The sequence below is a fragment of the Mustela nivalis genome, assembly GCF_964662115.1.
Source record: "Mustela nivalis genome assembly, chromosome: 1".
NCBI classification, from domain to species: domain Eukaryota; kingdom Metazoa; phylum Chordata; class Mammalia; order Carnivora; family Mustelidae; genus Mustela; species Mustela nivalis.
This window is the reverse complement of record NC_139020.1, coordinates 189994751-190022624: the sequence shown is the minus strand read 5'-3', so window position 1 is coordinate 190022624 and position 27874 is coordinate 189994751. Positions and strand designations below refer to the sequence as shown.

Below are 27874 nucleotides of genomic sequence, written 5' to 3'. Positions count from 1 at the left end.
TGGTCTGAAGGCCAGTGGACCTTGAGCCATCCCCAGCCTGATCTGTTATCAGGGCGCACAGAGCTGTGGACCTGTTTGATGTCTCCATGAAGCCTGGGCTTAGACGAGGCTGAGTTAGGGGTCCTCCCCTGAGTCACTGAACCGGACAGTGGTTTGGGTTGCCATTTCCTCCGCTCTCCCACCCTGGCTGCAGAGGCCTGGAGTTTGTTACGTGCCGTGGAGGCCGTAGGGCCATGCTGTCCAGATCACGCATGTAATTGTAAGTTTTCTCGTATCCACATTAGAAAAGTAAAAAGGAAAGGTGAAATGAATTTAGGTGATCTATTCCTAACCCAATATATCCAGAATATTATTTCAATGGATGAGCAGTATAAAAACTATTAATATGTTTTATGTTCTTTATGTCCTACAAAGTTTTTGAAATCTGGTGTGCATTGTACAATTACAACATACTGCAGTTGGAACTAGCCGCATTTCAGATTCACGATAGCTACATCCTGCTTGTGGCTACTACCCTGGACAGGCCAGATGCAGACATTAAAAATAATATCCAGATGTATGGTTGCTAATATAGAAAGAGATTTGTCTTATATATATATATATATATATATATATATATTTAAAGATTTATTTATTTATTTGACAGAGATCACAAGTAGGCAGAGAGGCAGGCAGGGCCAGGGGCAGGGGAAGCAGGCTCTCCACTGAGCAGAGAGTTCGATGCAGGGCTCGATCCCAGGACCCTGAGATCATGACCTGAGCCAAAGGCAAAGGCTTAACCCACTGAGCCATCCAGGTGCCCCGAGATTTGTCTTATATTAAGTGGGGGGAGAAAAGCAAGTCATAACACAACTATGTTTACTGTGCTTACGTTTTCATAAATATCTCGTGTGTATGTTTGCAAACAGTTCATAACTCTACTGTCCAGTGGCTACAGTTAGCCACTTAGACTACTTAAATTTTTTTTTTTTAAGATTTTATTTATCAGAGAGAGAGAGGGAGAGCGAGCGAGCACAGGCAGAGTGGCAGGCAGAGGCAGAGGGAGAAGCAGGCTCCCTGCCGAGCAAGGAGCCCGATGTGGGACTCGATCCCAGGACGCTGGGATCATGACCTGAGCCGAAGGCAGCCGCCTAACCAACTAAGCCACCCAGGCGTCCCTAGACTACTTAAATTTAATAAAATTAAATAAAACTTAAACTGCAGTCCCCCAGTCAGTGGCCACTCTGTTGGGCCTCACAGCCTTAGGACTCTCTCCAGACTGCTGAATGGAGTGAGAAGACCTGAATGGGAGCACAGGACATGACCACCCTGCAGTGACCACTGAGACCAAGAGCCTAAATGATTTCTGATAGTAAAGCACAGGGAGGATGTGCAGTTGTTGTTGGAGGTGAACAGGAGCATAGTGTGGAAACAGAATGGCCCAGTCAAAGGTTCTGTTGCCTTCTGGAACAGCTGAAGTTAACCACCATTCACATTGCTGGGTGCTCACTCCAGAAGCCTGATACTTGCTTCAGGACATCTAAAAATGTTCCTCTCTGCTCTTTGGAACCTGCCTCGTGTTCGGGGGGTGCTTATTTAATATTGGGAAGAGAAAAGACTTTTCACATTTGTACACAGCTTCTCTACGGTGCCCGGTTACATCCAGCCCACAGTTTGCGAACGTGCAGGAGGAGGCAGCTGCAGGAGGAGGCAGCTCGCGGAGCGCAGAGGTCCTCAAGCCAGGAGCCCGGGCTGGGAGGTGTGGAGAGCTCTGCAGCTGTTTCAACTCCTGTCCCCCAGGCCTGGGTTCCTGTGGTCCCCAATGTGCCCTCACTCTGGGCTCCTTCCTCACTTGAGCGACTGGTTCTGCCTGTTTCTCTGAGTTCTCCTGCAAAATGAGGGGTGTGTGATGTGGAAGCGTCCCGCCTCAGGCCACGCAGGGTAGGAAGTGCTGTGCCCTGGGTCAGAATGGCGTGGAGTCCGTTCTCCTGACTTCCTAGCTGAGTGCCCTCGTTTAAGGCACCTGCCCTCTGAGAGGTGGGGTTCTTGTGAAATAGATAGTGACATGTACCTCCCAGCACTGCGGGGAAGTGGGATAAGCTGAGGAACCGAAGAGTAAATGCTCCACCAACGTAGCCGTTTCCCCCTTCAGCTCTGAAGAGGCCTATGGCCACACGACTTGTAGAGTCACTACACAGTTATGATTGGAACTGGCGTCTCAGGAGGACACCGGGATGCTTTTAGGCGAGGTAGAGTAAATTTACGTGCAGTCAGCCCTCCCTCATCCTTCGTGATGCTGAGCGGTTCTACTCCTTGGAAACCACTAGGGACTTCCCGAGCTTGACTTCCCCATGGTTTCAAGCTCCTTTCCCACCAAATATTTTACCACCGCTGAAACTAATAGGAGGGTTAATTTGTTTGGCTTTCATCTTCAGTTTTTCCAATCTCCCCAGCACAGTAAAGGTGCTGGTGAGTCATAAAATGACTGAAAGTTCACTTACCAAGGGAAGAAAGATGATAGCTTGCATTCATCATGGATAAGGTACTGTGCTCTTCTCTGAGCTCAGATAATCTCAGTTCTTATCACTCAGGATTCTTTCTTCTAAAGTAGCATGTTTAAAATTACATGTGTAGCAAACCAAGGAGCTTTTGGAAAAATTGTTTTTCCTGATTAGGAAAGTAAAATATGCTCATTGCAGATAACCTAAAAAATATGCAAAAAAAAAAAATAGCCAGGAGAATTTAGACCACACATAATTTCACCCCAGAGATAACTACTGTTAATATCTATTGTAGTTCCCTCTTCTTATCAATGTTATCAGTTTTTTTAACCCTTTAGAATATTTGATATTCTAGCATCCACATTGTCCTGTGTCATGAAAAATTCCTATAATACACCATTCTAAAGGCTTGCATAATCTTTCACTACATGGTCATACCATAAACAACGTAACGTTTCTCTTACTGTTGATATCCGGCTCTTTTTAGGGTGAGGCTTTTAACTTAGCTTCCTTAAAAGTGGATATAGAGGGGCGCCTGGGTGGCCCAGTGGGTTAAGCCGCTGCCTTCGGCTCAGGTCATGATCTCAGGGTCCTGGGATCGAGTCCCACATCGAGCTCTCTGCTCTGCAGGGAGCCTGCTTCCTCCTCTCCCTCTCTCTGCCTGCCTGTCTGCCTGCTTGTGATCTCTGTCTGTCAAATAAATAAAATCTTAAAAAAAAAAAAAAAAAAGTGGATATAGACAGGATTCCGGGCTGACTTGGTTGGTGGAGCATGTGATTCTTGATCTCCGGGTTGTGAGTTTTAGCCCCACATTGGGTATAGAGATTACTTAAAAATAAAAACCTTTTTTTTTTTTTTAAGATTTTATTTATTTATTTTGACAGAGAGAGAGAGAGAGAGCACGAGCGTGCGCGCGAGTGAGCGCACACGCAGGGGGAGTGACCAGGAGAGGGAGAGGGAGAAGCAGGCACCCTGCTGAGAAGGGAGCCCTAAGGAGGGCTCCATTCCAGGACCTCAGGATCAGACCCCAGCCAAAGGCAAACTGAGTCACCCAGGTACCTGTTAGAAATAAAATCTTAAAAACAAATAGGTAGATAAATAAATGCAAGCGTAGAAGCTGGGACAAGAGAAGCTGGAGTAGTGCTGCCTGCTGTCAGCAATCAGAGACTGATACGGTTATTTCCTGTGTTCAGAGAGAATGGCTGCTTTTTGTTTTTCCCTTGGTACTCCTGACAGTGCTGTGGCCATCTCCTGAGCTTGCTGATTGGGGCTCTGGTGTATTCATCTGTACACACCTTGTGTTTGTTTTTTCTTAGCAGGAAAGAAAACTAAGTTATGGAGCTGGCTTCTTGGGCTGGGTGCTGTTAAGTATACGGGTTCCTCTAATATTTACTGCCATCCTGCTGGAAAGGTATGCTTTTGCAGATAAACTGAGGCTCAGAGGCTCAGCAAAGTTAGGTCTCAAAACTAGTAAGTGCCAGCTGGGGTTTGAACTGGGTCTCTGTGACTGGAAAACCAGGCCCTCTCCCTTTGGGGACTTGCAGTGGAGGCATGGGGGAGGCGCGCGCACTGTGGCCCATCAGCATATCAGCCTCCAGAAGGCTTTGGGGCCATGGCACAGAGCGGGAAAGGCCCCAGGAGGAGGAACACTTCCTTCTTAGCTGGTACCCAGGTCATTACTAGCTGTCAGATACCAGAGCCCCCATGAACATCATTATTTCCGACCAGATCGGAGTTTTCTTGTCAGCCAGCTAAATAGTGGTTCTTGGAGGTTATGTTCACTGCGTCTGTTTCTACACTTTTAGGGCACCGGCCCAAGAAATTTGAGGATTATTGGAGGTCATATTTCGTTTTTAATTACTATTTAATTGAGCCCGAGATTTTTAAGGGTTTTTCCCCCTTTGCTTTGACGTAAGATGGGATTCATGTCTCATCTTAGCAAATTATGTGATTTGTTTTGGCGTCATTTAAGGGTCCTTGTACCACAGAATGCCACAGAAACTGCTGTTTAAAATGCCATGTTCATTCTCTAGTCATGTCTGTGGCCAAGAGGATTTTTGAGCGCTGCTTTGCAGTGTTGCTCCTAGCTGAACATCGGCTGTCTTTGAAGTCAGGCAGGGAGACCAACTCCCCCGGCAGGGCAGGAGACTGTCCCGCAGAGGAGAGCTTGGACTTCAAAAGGCCTGGAGAGGAAAGAAGCTTGCTCAGTAAGGTGGTGGCATCTCACTGCAGGCATCAAAGCACATTTATGAACGTGTTCCTTGCCCCTTCTGGGAACACAGAGTAGAAACTGGAGAACTTGCTTTGCATGAAGGTGAAGCACACAGTTCTATGATTCAGTTAGATTTTAAATGAGACTTATTTCACTTGGTCGAAAAGGAGATACAGTTGGCTTCACTCACCTGCCCAATATTTAATTAATTTATTTATTTGAGAGAGCACATCTGCACACAGTGGGGAGGGGTGGAGGAAGAGGGAGAAACAGACTCCCTGCTGAGCAGGAAGCCTGATGCAAGACTTGATCCCAGGACCCCAAGATCATGACCCGAGCTGAAGGAAGACATTTTACTGACTGAGCCACCCAGGTGCCCCCCCCCTTCAAATGCCTTTTAAAACACGAATGCTGGGGCATCTGGGTGGCTCAGTGGGTTAAAGCCTCTGCCTTCGGCTCGGGTCATGATCCCAGGGTCCTGGGATTGAGTCCTGCATCGGGCTGGGGAGACTGCTTACCCCCCTCTCTCTCTGCCTACTTGTGATCTCTGTCAAATGAATAAAATCTTAAAAAAAAAAAATGCTTTCATTGGTTTGGGGGCAGGTTTTGCACATTATTGGAGTACACAGCAATGAGAATAAAGCACTGGTACATTTCAGCACTGAAAATCTACAAATGAAACAGCAATAGTAATGAATATTTAGCAGAGCAAGGAGTCATCATTAATTCTAGGTGAAATATTAAGAATTGTAAGCAGCCGGGCAGGTTGCTTTGAGCTGAGCAGAAGTCCTGCAACTGAGAATTTCCTTCGAGACCTTGTTGTCCTTCGGGATGCTGTTGCCCAATACCTGTGAGCTGTGGCCCTTGTGCTGTGTGATACCATGGGTTTGAATATTAGGTTTATAAAGGGATGATAAATTAGGGCTTGGAAGATCCATGGAGACTTTCTTTAAAAAAAAAAAAAAATTCTGTTTTATTATTTAAGTAGAGTTGACTTACAACTCTGAGAGCATGAGAAGGGGATTAAGGAGTAGAGGTAGAGAGAGAAGCAGACTCCCCACTAAGCAGAGATCCTGATGTGGGGCTCTCTCTCAGGACCCTGGGAGCATGACCTGAGCCAAAGGCAGGTGCTTAACTGACTGAGCCATCCAGTCGCGTGGCCTATTTATTTTATAACTGGAAGTTTGTACATCTTAACCCCCTTCATCTATTTCAATCTATTTCACCCATGCCCCCACACCCAATGAGATTTTCTTGAGCATGCTGTTTGACTTTTCCTGTATGTAGATGTGCATGAAAAAGCAACATGCTTCCTCCTTTCCAAAGGAGCAATCAGTCAGTTAATTAATTCCCACCAACGAGTATTTGCTGCTATGGGCCTGACCTCGTGCTGGGTGCTGTTTTCAATACAAAGAAATACGTTGATTCTAGCCCTTGAAGAACTTAATTCAGTTGGAGAGAGTCCCTCCTCTCCCCGGACATAGGTAGACATAGGACAGTAACATGATTAAACAGCTGACCTTGCCAGATGTTGACTCGGTAGAACAGAGAAAGAGGGGAATCGGTAGGGGATGTTTAGGACACACAGAATCTGACTGAGCAGAGGCGGGTTTGAGGTGGAGGAAGAGTTAGGACACTTCGGGTGGGTGAGAGCCAAACATGGAAGCTAGGCTAAAAGTTGGGTTTTAGTCTCTGGCCATTGGGAACCCTGGAACGTTCCTGAGCAGGGAAGTAGGATGTTGTTGGATGGCTAGTAAGTTCACCCATGCTCAGCGTTCTTTGCAGGCCTTCCTATGAAGGGAAAGTGCCAGGAGGAAGTGGGTTTGAGAATGAACCCAAGAGAGTGGTGGGGCTAGTAGGTGCTGGAGACCGGGCCTTCCACCTCAAGCTATCACTTTCTTTCTAGTCAACGTATTTGCCTTTTCAGAGATCCCAGCTGCAAAATGAGGGTAATGGTTCCCATCGGCAAGGAGGGGCGAGGCTGGGGATGGAGGAGGCTCTGAGGTTTGGTGGGTGCTTGGCTCATTTGTTTCCTTCTTCTCTTGAGAGGGTTTTTATTTTTATAGTGGAAAGCTGCTTCCTTTTTAAGAGGTTTTAGAACCATGGTTCTCGCCCCTGGCTGCACGTTAGAATCACCTGGGGAAGTTTTAGGACCTACTAATGCCGTGTTTCAGCCAGACAAGTTAAATCAGAATCTTGGGGAGGGAGGGTCAAACCTTTAGTATCCTTTTATTTTTATTTTAGTTCTCTAGGTGATTATCGAATGCAGCAGCATTGGGACCCTCTGCTTTAGGGATGGTGATGTGGGAACACAGACAGGTGAAGTACCTCCAAAGAGCTGCCCTCATTTCTCTGTACTTTGAGTCTTATCTGTGCCAGAAGAGAAGGAAGAATTATGTGGGTTAATCTGGTTTGAAGGTTTCCTTAAGTTTGGGTTTTAGTTCCTTTAACACATTTTTTTCCCAGAATGATCAGTGTTTGTAGCCTCATTAAGGTAATTTGGGGCCAGACAGATTCAAAATAAGTTTTCATTCTCATTTTGTTCCTAAAATTTCATCGAACCAAGGCATCTTTGAATGTCACCTATTGTGCAGGGAAATCTTAACTGCGTTTCTGAAAACTTAGGAAACAAAATGCCAGTGAGGATGCTTACTTGGAAAAAGGCCTGGGATGGGAACATTAATCAACAGTTGTGGAAATGACAGCCCCCTCCTCCCCAGTACTGGAGTCAAAGGGTCACCATCATTAGAAATGGACCACTTGGGTGCCTGGGTGGCTCAGTGGGTTAAAGCCTCTGCCTTCATCTCAGGTCATGATTCCAGAGTCCTGGGATCATCGGGCTCTCTGCTCAGCGGGGAGCCTGCTTCCCTCTCTCTCTCTCTGCCTGCCTCTCTGCCTACTTGTGAACTCTGTCTGTCAAATAAATAAATAGAATATTAAGAAAAGAAAAAAAAGAAATAGACCACTTGAGTTGCACCCACTAGTGAGGACTCTCATCTTTCAGGGTTGCAGAAAGAGCTCAGGGCTCCCCAGGTCACTTAGGGCTGCCAGCCGGGCAGGTGGGAGGGTCTTGGGAATCTGCTACTGAGGTTGCATTTCCCACTCAGCGGCTTCCTAGTTATGTGATCTTAGACAGCTCCCTCAGCGGAGCTGAGATCTAACCTCTTGGCAGCTGTGAGAATTGGAAAGAAGTGCAGAGTAAAGGGCTTAGCAAAGTTCCAGGCACAGGATCGGTGCTTGCTTCTCTCTAACGTCACTTAAGTCAGAAATTCCATGGTCCTGGTGCCTTTCCAGTTTGAAGAACTTCTGCACCAGACCACACAAACTAGCCAAAATGCTAGGGCTTGACAGGATGGCCACTCTGCCCCACCGAGATGGAGGGCATGGTGTCATGGGGGGAGCAAGGAGAAGGCCTGTTGGGGAAGTGGCAGCAGATGGCAGGGTTTGGGGACAGGTGTAGACCTATGAGACTCAGGGCTGCACTACAGAGCCCTTCATTGCCTGATGGGCCTTGGTGGTTTATTGTCTCTTTGATATACATGGCAGTTTCCATTCCGCATTAGAGATGACAGAAAAGATGGGAAAGATTTGCTGGAGGATTCTGGGCTGCTGACCGCGGTGCAGGAGGAGGAGGTATGACTTCAATGTTGGGTTTCTACCAGTCCCCAGGGCACTCTTCTTTCTGCTTTAATAAGAGCTACAGCCTGATTGCCAGCAGTGGACAGCAGTGCTCTGTTTAGTTTGCAGATTGGAAATTTGAGGTGAAAATATCTCCTTTTGGTCAAGTGGATGGTGGTATCAAGCAAAATAAAAAAAATCAAACATTTTATAGTAAGGGACTAACATGCCTTATTGAACTGGAGTAAAATTATTTCTGAGCAGGGACACTCAGGTGGGTCAATCGGTAGAGGGACTCTTGATCTTGGGGTTGTGAGTTCGAGCCCCATGTTGGGGTGGAGTTTACTTAAAGGAAATATTTTCGAGCAAAATCACCTTATATTCTCCAGTGTCTTTCTTTTTTTTTTTTTTTTTTTTAAAGATTTTTTTTTTTTTTTTTATCTATTTATTTGACAGAGAGAAATCACAAGTAGGCAGAGAGGCAGGCAGAGAGAGAGAGAGGAGGAAGCAGGCTCCCTGCCGAGCAGAGAGCCCGATGCGGGACTCGATCCCAGGACCCTGAGATCATGACCTGAGCCGAAGGCAGCGGCTTAACCCACTGAGCCACCCAGGCGCCCCTCTCCAGTGTCTTTCTGTATCTGTTACCAGATGGCATATGGGACTTGGGGGCCACAGTGAAGCCTTAATGGGTCCCTGATGTGTTTTTACACAATGGTGGTGCTTTCAGGCCACCAGTAACTAAGTAAGTCTAGGTGGACACAAGTGGTGTTGTATATGAGATACTAGTAGGCTATGGCCAACTACAGATGAAGACAGAGGTAGCCCCCAGCACCACCCTGTAAGCCAAGCCTCCATGGATGGGGATGACTGGTTTAGTGATGCGCCTGAACCTGGCTGTCTCAGCCTTAGCACCAAGGACATTCGGTGCCAGGTAGTCCTTCGTGGCGGGGGTGGGCGGGGAGGGCTGTGCTGTCCATTGTAGGTGTTTTGCAGCATCCCTGACCTCTGTCTACTGGATGCCAGTAGCTCCCTCATCCCTTGTGACAACCAGTGATGTCTCCAGACATTGCTAAATGTCACTTGGGTCAGAATCACCCTCTTTTGAAATCACTGGCCTAAATTTAAAGAATGTCTTGGCACAGACATTAATGGCGATGTCATTTTGGCTATCACCGTCTGACAACATGACCCAGGCATTATCTTGTAGTTACTGCTTCCCTCTGTCACATGCTTTTCCCAGTCATTATTGTGTGCTGCTTTATAGACAGGGTCTTTTTTAAGACAGTGTAATAATCATAATCACAATAATAGACAACTTTATAGGGTATCAATGAAGAGACTTCAGGAATACCTTAGTGAGAATTATTAGCCTGATAGTCCTGCAATCCTGGAGTAGAGACAACGGTAAAGGCTCATGGAAGACTAGAGCACATAGTGGTTACTGTCAGTTGCGGGGAGGGGAGAGGAATAAAGGGCAAAGAACATATAGAAAGGAGTAAGGTGAGAAGATGTTTGCCAGTTGACCAAATAGTGTAGACATAACCGATTCTGGCACAAATGTGTGTTCAGGAAGTTCTAAATTTTATTAAGTAAACTCTGCTCTCAATCTGGGTCTCAAACTCACGGCTTTGAGATCAAGAGTACTGTGTTTATAGACAAGTTTTTGTTTTTGTTTTGTTTTAATCTAAATTGTGTGTCTACGAAGGAAGGAATGGAATCAGACTGTACCTTTCTGTTCAGACTTACACCCCGGCATGAATGAAGTACAGGGATTGGAACGTTATGGGTGCATTAGTGGATATTTACAGTTGGCAGCAATGTCTTTGTAAAGCACAGGTCTGAACTTTAAACTCAACATATGTAAAGCGCGACAACTGTGTTTTTACTCAGTACCTACAAAGTGCCCAACACTGAACTGGAATTTTTAAAATTAGTATTATTCGAGGGGCGCCAGGCAGCTCAGTCGTTAAGTGTCTGCCTTTGGCTCAGGTTATCATCCCAGGGTCCTGGGATCCAGCCCCACGTTGGGCTCCCTGCTCAGCAGGAAGCCTGCTTCTCCCTCTCCCAATCAATCTCCCTGCTTGTGTTTCCTCTCTTGCTGTTTCTCTAGCAAATAAGTAAATAGAATCTTTTAAAAAAAAAAGAATTAAATTAATATTATTCCTCTGATAAATCGTAGTGAAATAATAGATGCTAAAAGTGGTTTTTGAGAATCAACGTTTTCCCTCAATTTTAGACATCAGAAGAGCTTGTCTTTTCAATGTGTGGTTGTTTGGAAGTACTCCATGATATATGCTAATTTCAGCTTGACTCTGAGAATGTAAAAGCCCAGAAAATTTGCCTGGAAAAAAGAAAATTTTCACCATAAAGGATTGATCCCCCAAATTTAAGAATGTCAGAAGTTTTCAGCATTTTATCTGTATGGATTTGGAAATAATTGCATTAGCATATTGCTTAAGAGATTTGCCACACTACACGAATCAGTCTTAAAATATTTATTTTATGGGATGCCTGGGTGGCTCAGTCATTAAGCATCTGCCTTCTGCCTTCTGTTCAGGTCATGTTCCTGGGGTCCTGGGATTGAGCCCTGTATTGGGCTTCTTGCTCAGTGGGGAGCCTGCTTCTCCCTCTCCCACTTTCCCTGCGTTCCCTCACTTGCTGTCTCTCTGCCCAATAGATAGATAAAATCTTTAAAATATATATATATGCATATATATTTTTATTTTTATAATTATATTTATATAAATTTATATTTATTTATTATTTATTATTTATTTTATTTTATTTTATTTTATACCCCCATATGAACCCAACTCAGGATGGCTGTCAGGTACACAACTGATTCATTCATAATTGAGTGGATATTGTTGCATTGCCATCCTTAACATATTCCTGAGAAGGCGGGAATTCCTGCTTTGAGAACTTTATACACTTTTCTTAAATACACGGAGTGGAAATGAAAGATAGCGCAGTAACATCTATTTTAAAATTTAGTCACCAGGTTAACAGTGCTTATTTGGCTTTGTTTTCTAAATCACCTACTTAAATGAGAATTCAGTAGAAAGGATTTGTTGAATACCTTGTTGATAAGCATTTGTTGAGTAGTGATGGTCGGTAATGCCTAAATCATACCATCCAAGGAGATTAAAACAATTCTGAGCTTTTGAGGAAAGAATGTCAACATTCTTTTTTTTTTTTTTTTAAGATTTTATTTATTTATTTGACAGAGAGAGTTCACAGTAGACAGAGAGGCAGGCAGAGAGAGAGAGGGAAGCAGGCTCCCTGCTGAGCAGAGATCCCAATGCGGGACTAGATCCCAGGATCCTGAGATCATGACCTGAGCGAAGGCAGTGGCCCAACCCACTGAGCCACCCAGGTGCCCGAATGTCAACATTCTTAAATGATTTAATCTATACCTTCATCATGAATCCCCCTGTATATAGACAGAAGGCTGGACTAGATCTGTGTTTCCTGCTTACTGTCTTCGTAAGAATTATGCGGGGAGGGGTGCCTGGGTGGCTCAGCTGTTAAGCGTCTGCCTTTAAAATCTTAAAAAAAAAAAAATTACGTGGGGAGGCTGTTAACACATGTAATTCCTAGGGTTCTATCTCAGAGATTCTAATTCAGCATTTCTGGTGCAAAGCCTGAGAATGTGGTTTTTTTTTTTTTTTTTTTTTAAGATTTTATTTGTCAGGGGGAGAGAGAGAGCATAAGCAGGGGAAGCTGCAAGCAGAGGGAGAAGCAAATCCCCCGCTGAGCAGATAGCCTGACTTGGGACTGGGTCCCCGGACCCTGGGATCATGACCTGAGCCTAAGGCAGCCGCTTAACCACTGAGCAACCCAGACATCCCAAGAATATGTATTTTTTTTTTAAAGATTTTATTTATTTATTTGACAGAGAGAAATCACAAGTAGATGGAGAGGCAGGCAGAGAGAGAGAGAGAGAGGAAAGCAGGCTCTCTGCTGAGCAGAGAGCCCGATGCGGGACTCGATCCCAGAACTCTGAGATCATGACCTGAGCCAAAGGCAGTGGCTTAACCCACTGAGCCACCCAGGCGCCCCAAGAATATGTATTTTTAATACCTTCTTCTCTCCCTCCTCCTCAGGAGCAGAGAGATGTTAATGATCAGGAAGGTAGGGGGTTTGGTCACTGGATTTGGTTTCTTTGGAAAATGCCATCACTGCCTCTCTATTCTACCCTTTCACTTGCTTCTCTAGCTGGGGATGCATATAGAATGCAAACTCTGAACACCCAAAATCGTGGATCTTAGTCTTCTGATTGCTACCACTCCTTGTTTGAATACCTAAGTTTAAACTTTTTATTTTAGGTAATTACAGATTTACATGCTGTTGTAAGAAATAACAGAGAGAGATCCCATATGTCCATCATCCAGTTTGTTTCAGTGGTACTGTCTTGTGAAACTGTGGTTCAGTATCACAGTCAGCACATTGACTTTGATATAGTCTAGATCCAGAACATTCCCATCAATCCAAGCATCCCTCAGGCAGGTGTGGATGGCTGATGCACTACAGAAACTTATTTTTCACAGTTCCAGATGCTGAAAGTCCGAGATCAGGGAGCCAGCGTGGTTGCCTTCTGGGGAGGGTCCTCTTCCTCATTCATCACTGGTACTTTCTCAAAGTATCCTCTTGATGGAAGGGGCAAGGGATCCTTCTGGAGCCTCCTTTACTTGGCACTAAACACATTCATGAGGGTTTCACTTCCATGACCTAAGAACTTCTCACAGGTCCTGCCTCCTAATACCATTATCTTTGGGGTTTGTATTCAGCATGAATTTGGGGGGGAGGGACACAAACATTGAAAGCATAGCCCCTCACTTTGGCTTTCTATAGCCACACCTGCATCCCTACCCCCCACACCCTACCAATCCAGCCTTAACTCCTACAACACTAATTTGTTCTCCGTATCTATCATGTTGTCATTTCATGAATATTAAATAAATGGAGTCATACAGTTTATAATCTTTTGGGAACAACTTTTTCACCCAGCATAACCCTGGAGATTCATCCAAGTTGTTATGTGAACCAGTAGTTTATTCCTCTTTGTAACTGAGTATTGCTGTGTGATACGGATGCAGCAGAGTTTAACCACTCACCTGTTGATGGACATCTGGCTGGTTTCTAATTTTGGGCTGTTACTAATGAAGCTGCTACCAACACTGGAACAGAACATTCCTGTACAAGTTTTGTGTGATCATAAATGCTCATTTCTCTGGGGTAATGCCCAGGAGTACAATTGCTGGGTCACATAATAGTTGCATGTTTAATCTTTTAAGAAACTGCTAAACCGGGGCGCCTCGGTGGCTTAGTGGGTTAAAGCCTCTGCCTTCGGCTCAGGTCATGATCCCAGGGTCCTAGGATCGAGCCCCACATCGGGCTCTCTGCTCAGCAGGGAGCCTGCTTCCTCCTCTCTCTCTCTGCCTGCCTCTCTGCCTACTTGTGATCTCTGTCTGTCAAATAAATAAATAAAATCTTAAAAAAAAAAAGAAACTGCTAAACCATATTCCAGAGTGAGGGTCCGTTTTACATGCCCACTGGCAATATATGTGTGATCCAGTTTCTCTGTGACTTAGCCAGCATTTGGTATTATTTTTTGTTTGTTTTAGTCATTGTAGCAGGTGTGTAATAATATTTCATTGCAGTCTTTGTATGTGTTTTCCAGATGACTAGTAATGTTGAACATCTTTTTCTGTGCTTATTGCCATCCGTATGTCCTCTTGAAAGGAATGTGTATTCTGCTGGAGTGTTCTGGCTGGAGTGTCCACAAATCCTCATTAAAAATGTTGGTTGAGGGGCGCCTGGGTGGCTCAGTGGGTTAAAGCCTCTGCCTTTGGCTCAGGTCATGATCCCAGGGTCCTGGGCTTGATCAGGCTCTCTGCTCAGCAGGGAGCCTGCTTCCTCCTCTCTCTCTGCCTCTCTGCCTATTTATGATCTCACTCTCTGTCAAATAAATAAATAAATAATCTTTAAAAAAAATGTTGGTTGATGTATTGTTGAGTTCTTCTGTGTCCTTCCTGTCTAATAGTTCTATTAGTCATTGAAAGAAGGGTGTGGAAGTCTCCATCCATAACCATGAATTTGCCCATTTCTTCTTTCAGTTCCGTCAGTTTTTGCCTCCCGTATTTTACATCTCTGGTGTTTGGTATATACACATTTCAGATTGCTGTGTCTTGCTGGTTGATTACTGTTTTATCTTGATGCACTATCCTCTATCTCTAGTACTTTTCTTTGCTCTGAAGTCTACTTTATCTGATATTTTCAATTAATTTTGATTCTCTGATTTGGGTGTCTTATAACAGCCTCTTTCTTTCCCCTCTCTTTTTTTAGGAGTATATCATTCGGGTGCAAAGAGGAATTTCAGCAGAAAACAGTTGGCAGGTAGGCATTTTTTTTTTTTTTTTTGTCCCTAGAAAAATGTTTAACTGTTTAAATAAAAATCTGACTCAGGTTATCCAAAACTGTGGGAAAACCAAAACATGCATAAATATGAATCCTGCTTCTTTTAGATATAAACCTTCCAGCTTTAAGATTTATATCCAAAGGGTTTTCTGTTCCCATTTGTTTGGTTTAATTTGTATATGATGTTACCACAGAGAGTATCTAGGAATTTGTTGTCTAGTTTGACCCAGAGTAAGATAGATAGTAGGTAGATGACTTGTTTTGTTCTTAGTAATTCATACTTTTCCCCTGCAGCCATATGTAGGTGGGGCCCGTTAGAGTGAGGTCCCTCGTCGGATGGAAAGCCTAGAGGGGACCCTGGACATTGTACAGCTCAGAGCCTGTGCATTTCATGGACTCCCCATGGACTTGCCCTATAGCCCGAGGGTCTGTGCTCTTCCGTAATGGAAGGAGAGTAAAAACTGCCTGCTTAGATCCAGAAGTCCTTCCTGTGTCGGTTGACTTGCAGAGGGTGGGTGACTTCTCTAGAGAGGGGCCATTTTTTCTTGCTTTTGTAATTATAATCCCCCCCCCCCTTACAAAGCAGCGTATGTACCTTGTCCTTCAGGCCTGAATCTTAGCTCTCACCCTGAGCAGTCTTGGACCACAGTGGTCCACACTTGGTCTTCTCTTTGCCTGAATTTTCAAACTGTTTTTTTTTTTTTTTAAGATTTTATTTATTTATTTGACAGAGAGAGATCACAAGTAGGCAGAGAGGCAGGCAGAGAGAGAAAGGGGGAAGCAGGCTCTCCACCGAGCAGAGAGCCCGATGCGGGGCTTGATCCCAGGACCCTGGGATCATGACCTGAGGCAAAGGCAGAGGCTTTAACCCACTGAGCCACCCAGGCGCCCCTCAAACTGGTTTTTTAAAAATTATTATTATTTGTTTATTTGAGGGAGAGAGAGAGTGAGAGAGAGCACGAGGGGGGAGAAGGCCAGAGGGAGAAGGACACTCCCTTCAGAGCTGGGATCCTGATGCAGGACTTGATCCTGGGACTCCAGGATCATGACCTGAGCTGAAGGCAGTGGCTTAACTAGCTGAGCCACCTAGCACCCTCAAACTGCTTTCTGCGTGAATAGTTACACTATTTAACATCTCTTGAACATTTGTTGTCAGGCACTGATTCAGGCACATTAATTCACTCAACCCTTTAAAAATACGTATGCATGATTGGAGCTCCTTGTTTTACATTCAAGCGTTACTAACTAGGCAATGGTCACACACAAATCAGCGACAGAATAGGGTTGGAATCTGTGTATTTGCCATGATTCACTGCTGTGTACCTTTCGCTCCTTTGCACTTATGAGGGATGGCCTTCTATTTTAACTCTTGTATTTGACAAGCAGGTCAAGAACATTGTCCTACCAGGGAAATCAATCCTTGGGGTAGTTTTCCAGATACAAGGCATTAGAATCCTGGGGATACTTCCCCAAAACGTGGACTCTTGGGCCCCATTGTGGACCTACTGGGGGAGATTCTCCGAGGGCAGAGTCCTAGAAGATTGGTAGGTAATTCTGCTCACTATTATTTTGGAGTCCTCAACAAGCGTTGCAGTCAAATCATTCAAAAGCAAAATAATTTCCTTGCCTAGAGCCTGAAGAGCTAGTGGAATTTGACTCTGGCCTAATCAGTGCCATCAGCATAACTAAGAAAGAATGTGTAGACAGTGGAAAGTGGACTGTCTACCAAGAGGGGAAACACAGGGAATTGGGAAAGGTGTGGCCTCTCTGCCTGCAGGTACAGTCCTATCTCTAGAACGGTGGGTTCTCAGCTGGGGGAAGTTTTATCCAGGGCAAGGATGAAAGGGCCTCAAAACTGTTCACTTCCCTTTACTTTGATTTCATGTTCAGTAAAACTTTTTTGGGTGGGGGCATAAATCATTAATTCATCTTTCCAGGTGCCTGGTTAATGAGAAAGATATTTAAAGGGCTATTCACCCTAAAAACAAATACATCATCATTCTCTTTTACCTATTGGCATCTTGTGTGTTTGACTGGTGTTAACCGGTTTCCCATGGGCCTAGCTAGCTCTGGGCACTGATAAGTCTGTTTTCTGGGCCTGTCAGTTAAGCAATTTAAGCACCTGGTGTAAGCCCTACTACCTTTAGTTCAAGTGCCTCAGCCCTAGAATGCTAATAAATATTAAATAAGGAAATGAAAGAGGTGGTCTTTACTGAATGAAAACACTGCTCTCTTGTCTTACAGATCGTTAGGAGATACAGCGACTTTGATTTGCTGAACAACAGCTTGCAGGTAAATACTTGAAAACACTAATGACACATGGTCATTGCTTGTGGTGTCCTAGAAACTGGTTGGAAAGGGAAGTATCAAGAACAAAAAACTAGCAGATCTTTCTGGTGGAAGATATAGACTTATACTTTAAACAGATGATATGTGGCTCTAAAAATAAACTTTGGGAAATAAACATCTGATTTACAATAGTCACAGGCAAGTGAGTCCCTGTGTGCGAGATGATATCCTTACCACAGTCATGGGATGCTGTGTGTCCTCTCTTCTGCACAGATAAGGAATGACTGGCAGGGTTGCTAGAGTCATTCACTTAGAGCTGGGACTGTCTCAGACTCTCACCGCTGAGCTAGACTGCATAGTCAGCCTTGCAGATCAATACTCAGCAGGAGCTAGAGATAGATTTTTTCAGTGTAACTTTTTCCCTCTTAAATACCTATTGCTAACTCCCTTTGATTTAAATGTTCCTAACTTGGCCACAATGGAAAGAGAGATGAGCTGCAGAATCTTTCTGGAAATAGCTGTGCTTGCTGGTCATAATGGAAGGGTCTTAGAGGGGCGTTAGCACCATAGTAAGTTATGTCAGTAGCACCCACATCCCCATTCAGCAGATTGGTCTTCAAGTGCCATGGGTGATTGCAGACCACTGGGCCTGGGTCATATCTCAGATGATTGATAACATAAACCCTGAGCAGGTGTGCTTGGTTTATGACCAGTTCGGCCGAAAGGTGAAACACTGCTCTCCCTTCATTGATGAGCTTGTCATCACTTATTACCTAGTCTGAGTGACCACTGGTTCTGTCCACGAAGGTCAGGAGGACTTCTGGCTGAGAGCGAGCACATGCTTCCTTTCCTTCAAAACACCATGGTTATTGATCAGGCTTTGGAAAACAGCATATGTAGAGTCCAAACTACAACATTATTTACAACCCTGCTGAAAACAGAAATGCCTAACTTGGTCTCTGATAGAATTGGCCTGAGTGTCTGTAGACCTTTATGTAATTGACAGATGGTTGTGCATTTGACAAATTGTGTCACTTTAAATTTTAATTATAGTATGACCAATTTAAATCTTCAGATAAAATATTGGGAGAGATCAAATTCTCCTTATTGATGGGTTTAATTGGTTTCATTTATGGATTTTTTTTCTTTTTAAAGATTATTTATTTATTTATTTGACAGAGAGAGATCACAAGTAGATAGAGAGGCAGGCAGAGAGAGAGAGAGAGAGAGGGAAGCAGGCTCTATGCTGAGCAGAGAGCCCGATGTGAGGCTCAATCCCAGGACCCCGAGATCATGACCTGAGCTGAAGGCAGCGGCTTAACCCACTGAGCCACCCAGGCGCCCTCATTTATGGATTTTCATAGCATATTCTTTCCACTTAGACAAAAGCTGGGTCTCTGAGGATGTGGATAAGGCACCGATGTGTAGTTCATTCCAGCAGTGGATTTTCTCCACAAGTCTCTCCAGACGTTCCGAAGCAGCATTTCCACAATGGCATTTGGGAGTTAACATTGAGCCTACTACGTGTTTTCACCTTGATGCACAAGAGAACTTTTGCCCACCGATCTTCATACAGTGTCATTCAGCCGGGACTGAGGAGGACTCATGGGAGGAAGGGCTCTGAAATTGAAATTGTAGGCCTAGCCCCCAAGAATGGGTTGGTGGGGGGGAGAGGGTTTTTTTCCCTATTTGTTTTTGCTTAGGGGATGTAAGGTTGGATCTCTATGACGATTCAGTTATGGCCTTTTTAATATAATAGAATTTTATTTTTGCTTCAGTATAATTTTCCCTTTGAAAATAGGCACTTTCACTGTGCATTTTATTTCAAATGCAAATATCCACGTGTATTGATGTTGGCTTATGCTGGGCAGGATATGGCCAGACATCATTTCAGTGGGAGGTTTTTCTAGATCCAAGTAAACAAACAGAAGAAAGTACATACAGCTTTTTGGCAAGAAAATAATTTCAAAACAACCTCCGTAAAACAGACCAAAAAGACTCTAAAAACCACAGAATAAAACTGTGACCATGCTTTTTAGTGTCTGATTACCCTTTCTGATGGATAAATGAGTTCCTGCTGAAGAAAGAGAAATATAATACACATACACAGAGTTGTCTGTCTCCAGTAGGAGAGATGCCAAAGTGGGGGAAAAAAAAAGCAGAATGTAAAATTATACATGCAATATAATAGAATTACATGAAATGTTTAAAAAGAAAGATTGGAGGGAGATATGCCAAACTGTTAACAATGGTAATCTCCAGGTGGCAGGACTGTGGGTTTTATGTTTTTTTTTCCTGGTTCTTTATAGTGTTTCATATTTCCCAAGTTCTCTATAAACAAGCAGATATAAGCCAAATAAGCAAAGCTAAGGTAGGTGTGTTTTCATAACTTTATATAATGAGCATATTTTTGTCTTAAAGAAGAATCACCACCTTATTTTAAAGATTTATTTATTTACTTTAGAGTGGGAGAGAGAGTGCATGTGAGTGGGCGGGAGGCAGAGAGATGGGGACAAGCAGACTCCCTGCTGAGCAGGGGGAGCCTGCCAGGGCAGGCAGGGGGTTGCTGATCCCACGACCCTGAGGTCATGACCTGAGCCAAAACCAAGAGTCAGTTGCCCAACTGACTGAACCACTCAGGCGTCCCTGAATCACTAACTTATTTTATTTTATTTTATTTATTTATTTTTTTTTTTTAAAGATTTATTTATTTGACAGAGAGAAATCACAAGTAGACAGAGAGGCAGCCAGAGAGAGAGAGAGAGGGAAGCAAGCTCCCTGCCGAGCAGAGAGCTCGATGCGGGACCCGATCCCAGGACCCTGAGATCATGACCTGAGCCGAAGGCAGCGGCTTAATCCACTGAGCCACCCAGGCGCCCCTCACTAACTTATTTTAAAGGCAACATGAAATGAGTAACCATCCAGGGAGACCACATACAACAAAACAAAAGAGAGGACCAGGAGCTGAAATGATGGGAAATGAGCTAGGAATGCTCATGTTGGGAAGGAGCCCAGACCCTGCCCCTTTCAGCGGGGAGACCTTGGGTCAATTATTATCCCTCTCCATCCTCACTTTCCCCATCTGAAACAAGGGGTTGAACCAGGTGACTTCTCTGTTGTAGCTTTGTGATTTGAATTTCATTGCCCACTGTTGAACTAGGAGAGACTCTGTGGTATACTGGGGGGATATTGGAACAAATTAAGGGTTCATTGAAAACTTAGAACTCCCTAGAATACTCATTGGAATATGGTTGAAGGCAATTTGTAGACCACTGAGATCTGATCATGAAAATGAAAGATTAAATCCTTGGGGCACCTGGGTGGCTCAGTGGATTAAGCCTCTGCCTTCAGCTCAGGTCATGATCCCAGTGTCCTGGGATCGGGTCCCGCATCGAGCTCTCTGCTCAGCAGGGAGGCTGCTTCTCCCTCTCTCTCTGCCTGCCTCTCTGCCTACTTTTGTCTATTTGTGAACTCTGTGTGTGTGTGTCAAATAAATAAATAATCTTTAAAAAAAAAAAAAAAGAAGATTAAATCCTTTGAAGGATTAATCCTTTGAAGGTTCCTCCTCCAGACAGAACTAGTTTTCTTGAAACTACAGTATAGTTTGTCATGTACTTTAGAGGCCTCTATGAGCGGGTCAGATTATGGGATCTAGACCTCACTTTGGCAATTATTCCCCTTCGTCTTATCACTCTGCAGGTAAAATGGATGTGTCTTTGGGGACTTCTCCACTGACTTTCTTATTCCCTTCCCCATACACAGGGAACTCAAGAAGGGAATCCATAGGACATGTTAAAGAGGAAAGCTCTCAAAAATGGGATGGTGAGGGGTGCCTGGATGGCTCAGTAGGTTAAGCCTCTTCCTTCAGCTCAGGTCATGATCCCAGGATCCTGGGATCGGGCCCCGCATCAGGCTCTCTGCTCTGCAGGGAATCTGCTTCCCCCTCTCTCTGCCTACTTCTCTGCCTGCTTGTGATCTCTGTCAAATAAATAAAATCTTTTAAATAAATAAATAAATGGGATGGTGAGCTGTCATGGTTTGAAGCCATCAGTGTGGAGGTGTCTAGGAAATTGCCTAGAGACTTGATTGCTCTCTGTACTAATATTCTCTTTCCCTCCCTCCTAATGAGTCATTGGACTTCTAGACTTTATATTCTATAATTGGCAAACATTTTAGAAATTCTGGGAGAAAGCTGAAAGAGTAAGTATCTCTCAAATGCTAGTCTTTTTTAAAAGGCAAGCTTTTAAAGTAACACACATATTACATACTAGTAATGCTTGTAGAAATATTTATTGTGAGATCTTCAGGCAGAGCAGGAAACAACCTCCAGTCTGTCCAGCTGACCAGCGTAGTAAACATAGCAGAGATACTATAATTGCAGCTGTTGGCAAAGAATACTTTGTTTCATCTGATGATTTGGATCAGGTGATGGGATGAGCTGCTGGGATGTCTGGGCAGATCAATATATTTTCCTAAAGTGAAATGAAGCTTGAACGTATAGATTGATGGAAGCTTGAAGGCCACAAAGTTCAAAACAAATACCTTATCGAACTCATTTTCATATCCTCACCATGATTGAGAAATAGCCCTGTTGGGGTTTGAGTCTGATGATATAGATGTGACTCTCCATTCTGTTAATTTTTTTAAAAAAGATTTTGTTTATTTATTTGACAGAGATCACAAGTAGGCAGAGAGGCAGACAGAGAGAGAGAGGGGGGGGGGGTAGGCTCCCTGCTGAGCAGAGAGCCTGATTCAGGGCTTGATCCCAGGACCCTGGGATCATGACCCGAGCTGAAGGCAGAGGCTTTAACCCACTGAGCCACTCAGGCGCCTCAGCTCTCCATTCTGAGTCATGTGGATCTCATCTGGGTGTGCTGTCAGGCGGGTAGTGTAGGCAAACGGGCTGATATTGGTACACGTGTACACACACACACACACACACATATATATGTATATATAAAAATACATAATATAAATACATATACATATGTAATATACACACATATACATATAAATATATATATGAAATATATATATACATATATATATATTTAAGACTTATTTATTTGAAAGAGAGAGAGAGAGAGACAGAGCATGGGGAGGAGGGACAGGGAGAGGGAAAGAGAATCTCAAGGAGCTGTCCTGAGCAGAGTCTGATGCGGAGCTCAATCACAGGACACTTTTAAGACTTTATTTATTTATTTATTTGAGAGAATGAGAGAGCACACAAGGGAAGGGGAAGGGACAGAGGAAGAGGAAGAGGGACAAGCAGACCCCCAGCTGAACAGAGAGCCTGACTCAGGGCTTGATCCCAGACCCTGAGATCGTGACCTGAGCCGAAGTCACTTAACTGACTGAGACACCCAGGTGTGCCACCCCACCCCACAAGAGTTGTATACTTAACCAACTATGCTTTTTCATGGTAATTTTTAAGAATCCTTGCTGTGTATATGGTCAGTTTGATAAGCATGAATTTTTCTTTCCTTTTTTAATTAAAAATGGTAAATGAGAAATGTAAACATTTCATAGTATAGAAAATTTATTTATTTTTAAAAGATTTTATCGATCTTTTTGTCAGAGAGAGGGAGAGAGAGCACAAGCAGAGGGAGAGGCAGGCAGAGGGAGAAGCAGGCTCCCCGCTGAGCAGGGAGCCTCATGTGGGACTTGATCCCAGGACTCTGCAATCACAGCTTGAGCCAAATGCAGATGCCTAACCAACTGAGTCTCCCAGATGCCCATCGAAAAATTTATTGACCAACCCACTCCCAGCGTTAACTGTTCTCAAGGAGGTAGTGTGAGTCCTTTTAGACATTTTTTTTTCGTGCATATATAACCATGTCCATGGGCTTAAACACACACATTTATGCATGCACACACACAAATGAGATTGTATTCTGCAACTTAAGAAAATAATTTTTATTTTTTATTTTTTGTTTTGTTTTGTTTTTTTAAGATTTTATTTAGTGGTACCTGGGAGGCTGACGGTTAAACGTCTGCGTTGGGCTCAGGTAATGATTCCAGGTTCTGGGATAGAGTCCTGTGTCAGGCTCCCTGCTCAGCCCCACTCCCTTCTCCCTCTCCCTCTGTGTGTTCTCTCTCTCTGAAATAAATAAGTAAATCTTAAAAAAATAAAATAAAGAATTTATTTATAAAGAGCAAGAGTGCATGCAAGGTGGGTGGGGGGGAGGGATGGTAGGGTAGGGAGCTGACTCCCAGCTGAGCAGGGAGCCTGGTGAGCAGGGCTTGATCCCAGGACCCTGGGATCATGACCCAAGCCCAAGGCAGATGTTTAACTGAGCCACCCAGTCACCCCAGTAAAAGAACTTTTAAAAGAAATATCAGTTGTGTTTTTAGTAGTACCCTTGATCACTCTATATTACGCAATGCTCTGGAACAACAACAAAATAATAATAAAGTGATTCACTTGGATATGTACTAGCTGAGTGATGTGCTTTCTTCTTAAGTATGCTTTTTATTTAGTTAATAAAGAAACTGCTATTTGGTAAAGCCTAATTGTATGAATGAGGAAAATGACTTGAAATACATGTCTTATCTGGCAGTGAATTATGCCATGATAGAAAATTCATTTTAAGTATGCTCTGACACATTTTCATAATTATGTTGGAGAAATAGGCAATTTAGAATTGTCAGCCAACCTTTTCGTCTTGTCCAATGTTGAGTTCAAGGTCTTCACTGTTTGACAGATATAGAGTGGAATAGCTAAGTTAGGTTTGCCCTCATGGGTGGTTTAGATTACATCTTTTCCTGAATTAAAGATGCCCTTCTCTGGAGACCTTCCCATCAATCAATATGCATGTCTCACTTGGGCTATTCTAATCTAAGCATAAGTATAGAGTACAACTGCTCTTTGAAAGTGATTTTGCTCATTAAATTAAGATACCAATCTACCAATCTGATACTTTTTTTAAAAAAAGATTTTATTTGTTTGTCAGAGAGAGCGCGTGAGTGCACACAAGCAGGGGGAGCAACAGGCAGAGGGCGAAGCAGGTTCCCTGCTGAGCATGGAGCCTGATGTGGGACTTGAACCCAGGACCTTGAGATCATGACCTGAGCCAAAGGCAGGCAACTGAGCCACTCAGCTGCCCCCTAAGGAACACTTACTTATTTTTTATTTTTTAAAAGATTTTTAAATTTATTTATTTTTGATACAGAGAAAGAGTATGAGCAGGGGGAGGGGCAGAGGGAGAAGCAGGTTTCCTGCTGAGCAGAGAGTCTGATGTGGGGTTCAGTGCCAGAACCCTGGGATCATGACCTGAGCCAAAGGCTGATGTGTAACCGACTGAGCCACCCCAGCTCTCAGGAACACTTAAAAAAAAAATTTTTTTTTAAGATTTTATTTACTTATTTGATAGACAGAGATCATAAGGAGGCAGAGAGGCAGACAGAGAGAGAGGGGGAGGCAGGCTCCCAGCTGAGCAGAAAGCCCCATGCGGGCCTCAATCCCTGGACCCTGGGATCATGACCTGACCCGAAGGCAGAGGCTTTAACCTACTGAGCCACACAGGCACCCCTCAGGAACACTTTTTTAACATAAAACATAACAGTGAAAACAAACAGGAAAAAAAGAAAAGAACCTTCAGGAAGCAGAATATATGCATTAAGAGGAACATCTCAGGCTCTTCAAAAGAATTATATTTTATGATCTCAGAGAGATAAGAAATTGCATTACATTCAAGATGCTATTAAAGAAAAGAAAGACTAATCAGAAATTAAAAAAAAAGATAATAGAAGTGAAGCCTCTGGGGTGCCTGGGTGGCTCAATGGGTTAAGCTTCTGCCTTCGGCTCAGGTCATGATCTCAGGGTCCAGGGATTGAGGCCCGCCTGGGGCTTTCTGCTCAGCTGGGAGCCTGCTTCCACCTTTTTCTCTGCCTGCTTGTGATCTATCTCTATCTGTCAAATAAATAAGTGAAATATTAAAAAAAAAAAAGAAAGAAATGAAACCTCTTTAGAAGAGCTGAATGATAAAGGTACTATTCCTGAAGATTTTTTCAGTAGGAAAAAAATATTGTCTAATAAAGGTGGAAAATAGGAGAGAAAAGGTGAGAATAGAGGACCAGTCCAGAAGACCGAACACTGGAATAAGAGTTCCAGGAAAAGAAAGCAAAGGGTACAGACGGGAAGAAATAATGACTTAATACCAGAAAATACCAAAGAACAGAAGGATGTTTGTTTTCAGATAGAAAGGGCTCAGTACACAACGCAGAGGGTGAAAATATATCTGCAGAGAGGTCCATGGAATTCACAAACTGGGGTCAAGGAGAAGATCCAGGCAGCTTATAGGGGGTGTAGTGGGGGCACGGAACAAAAATGGAAGCAAAAATCTACTGCTAATAGCACCAGAAGCTAGAAGACAATAAAGTCGTTCTTAAAGACTCAGGAGGAAAAATATTTCCAACTTAGAATTCTACATCAAGATTCTCTATTATTCAAGTGTGAGGGTAAAGTGAAGACTTTCACACATGCAACTTTTCAAAAAAAAAAAAAAAAAAAAGGATCTCCCTGGCTCTCTTTTTAGGAAGCTGGCAGAGGGTATCCTCACTAAAAATCAGGGATTCTTCTACAAAAAAGGAATGTATGGATCTAGAAGGGGGGGTTCAGCAGGAGACAGGCAAGAGCATCCCTAGAGTAATTTGCCAGGATGCCAGCCCGTGGGGGGAGGGACCACCAGTCCTGCTTGGAGCAGGCAGTCCTCAAGAAGATGAAACTGATGCATCTTTGTGTCTGATTATGTTGAGAAAATGCTTAGATGGAGAGTTTAGAGTTAAACAGAAAACTAAAACAAACAAAAAAGACCAGTTGATAAAAAGGAATTGTAAGCATAGCTTTCTGGCTCTGTGATACAGATCACCTAATGTAAACAGGAATATTGCACTAAATAAAATTATAACTATACTGGAGGGATTAGGAATAGATTGCATGTGGGGTGAGAAGAGGATTGTGAAAGAGAACTTAATCCAGAATGGGAAATTAATAGATTAATACCTAACAGTGAAAATCAATTCATAATGAACCCTGTGCCAAAAAGATGGGCTGAGAGAATTCAATGTGGCTGTCTCTGGGGAATGGATAATGGCTTGGTCACCTGTTGGCAGAGGTGGTGGGGGGGGATTGTCGCAGGGATGCTAATAATAAAAAGACTCTTTGAAATTATGTTCATATATAAGTTTGATAGAAAAACTTTTAAAAAATTAAATTTGGGGGTCCCTGGGTTGCTCAGTGGGCTAAGCCTCTGCGTTCGGCTTAGGTCATGATCCCAGGGTCCTGGGATTGAACCCCGTGTTGGGCTCCCTCCCTGCTCAATAGGAAGCCTGCTTCTCCCTCTGCTTATGTTCCTTCTCTCGCTGTGTTTTTGTCAAATAAATAAATAAAATCTTTTTAAAAAATGACATTTTAGGGGTGCCTGGGTGGCTCAGTGGGTTAAGCCGCTGCCTTCGGCTCAGGTCATGATCTCAGGGTCCTGGGATCGAGTCCCACATCGGGCTATCTGCTCAGCAGGGAGCCTGCTTCCTTCTCTCTCTCTCTCTGCCTGCCTCTCAGTGTACTTGTAATTTCTCTCTGTCAAATAAATAAATAAAATCTTTAAAAAAAATGACATTTTAAAGTTGCTATGCTTTATATAGCATTTTATGAATTCTGAGTGGTAGTTTTTTCACATTTTTATCATAGCACTGAAATCAGTATGCATCTCAATGAAGTGTAGTGGTTCAGGATATTATATTATATTATATTATATTATATTATATTATATTATATTATATTATATTATATCTTCTGTGGGGATGACAGGAGTATAATACTTTTTCTCTTCTAATTAAAGATTGCAGGCCTCAGTCTACCTCTTCCTCCCAAAAAATTGATTGGTAACATGGACCGTGAATTCATAGCTGAGAGGCAGAAAGGTCTGCAGAACTATCTCAACGTTATCACCACAAATCATATCTTGTCTAATTGCGAGCTGGTTAAGAAGTTTTTAGACCCAAACAACTACTCTGCAAACTACACTGGTAAGCAAGGCGATCTCTGAGGTATGGTTGTATAACTGTAGAGACACTGTTCTTTGCTGGTGACAACATGTGGGAGAAGTTATTTCCAAATGGGGCTGTGTATATATTTGTTATAGGGCATTATCTGCTTATTAATACTTTACCCAATTGTAATTTACTGTAAGAGGGTAAGAAGTAATTTACTGTAAGAGTATAAGAAGAAGATAATTACTTCTAAAATGTTTATGATGTCTGCACAGAAGAATATGAAAGAGAAGTTATTGAGTCCTATACTTAGTCTTGTCTTTCTTATCTTCCCTGACAGAAAAGAAAGTAAATAATCCACCATAATCTGTACCATACTCTCAATTTGATTTTTATTTGGGTTTGTTTCTGTATTTACAACATACAGTATGGTTTTTCTGGGTATTTCTTTATACCAAGTGGTTCCAAAGGGTCCTTTCTGTGTCTTCCCTTTTGCCCCCAAGGCAAAGCCTGAGGAGGAGCTAGTTTCTTCCAGACTTTCCCTGGATCAGTCAGGGGACTGAGGTGGAAAGGGTGCCAGTTACACACAAAGCTAGCGTCAATGACCTAAGCCTCTTGTTAGCAGAACGAGTGATTAAACATTCAGTGTTCCCTGGGGTGGCCTTGAAGAGACCAATGGAAACCATCAGAACTGAACCAGTGACTAGAATTCGACTGATTTGTTAAAGCTGAGCCATGCTTAAAGTCTTAGTGGAACTCTGGGTATTTTTAATAAGCTGATTTCCTTGCTGAGAGAATAGGTTGTGTACACGTTACATTTCAGGTCCTCGAAACACTACTTATGAAGTAATTAAAGGAAGGTGCT

The 27874-nt window shown here is 43.3% G+C and overlaps 1 protein-coding gene across 15 annotated transcripts in view; it reads left to right on the top strand.

Annotated features, from left to right (window-relative positions):
* The window catches only part of PXK (PX domain containing serine/threonine kinase like), an 81148-nt gene that overhangs the window by 13109 nt on the left and 40165 nt on the right, over positions 1-27874 (top strand). For all 15 annotated transcript variants that reach the window (XM_082739395.1, XM_082739399.1, XM_082739401.1 and 12 more), the window contains exons 2-4: positions 14659-14709; positions 16975-17022; positions 26859-27045. In XM_082739395.1, the coding sequence (XP_082595521.1) occupies positions 14659-14709; positions 16975-17022; positions 26859-27045 (286 nt within the window). The remainder of the gene's footprint in view (positions 1-14658; positions 14710-16974; positions 17023-26858; positions 27046-27874) is intronic.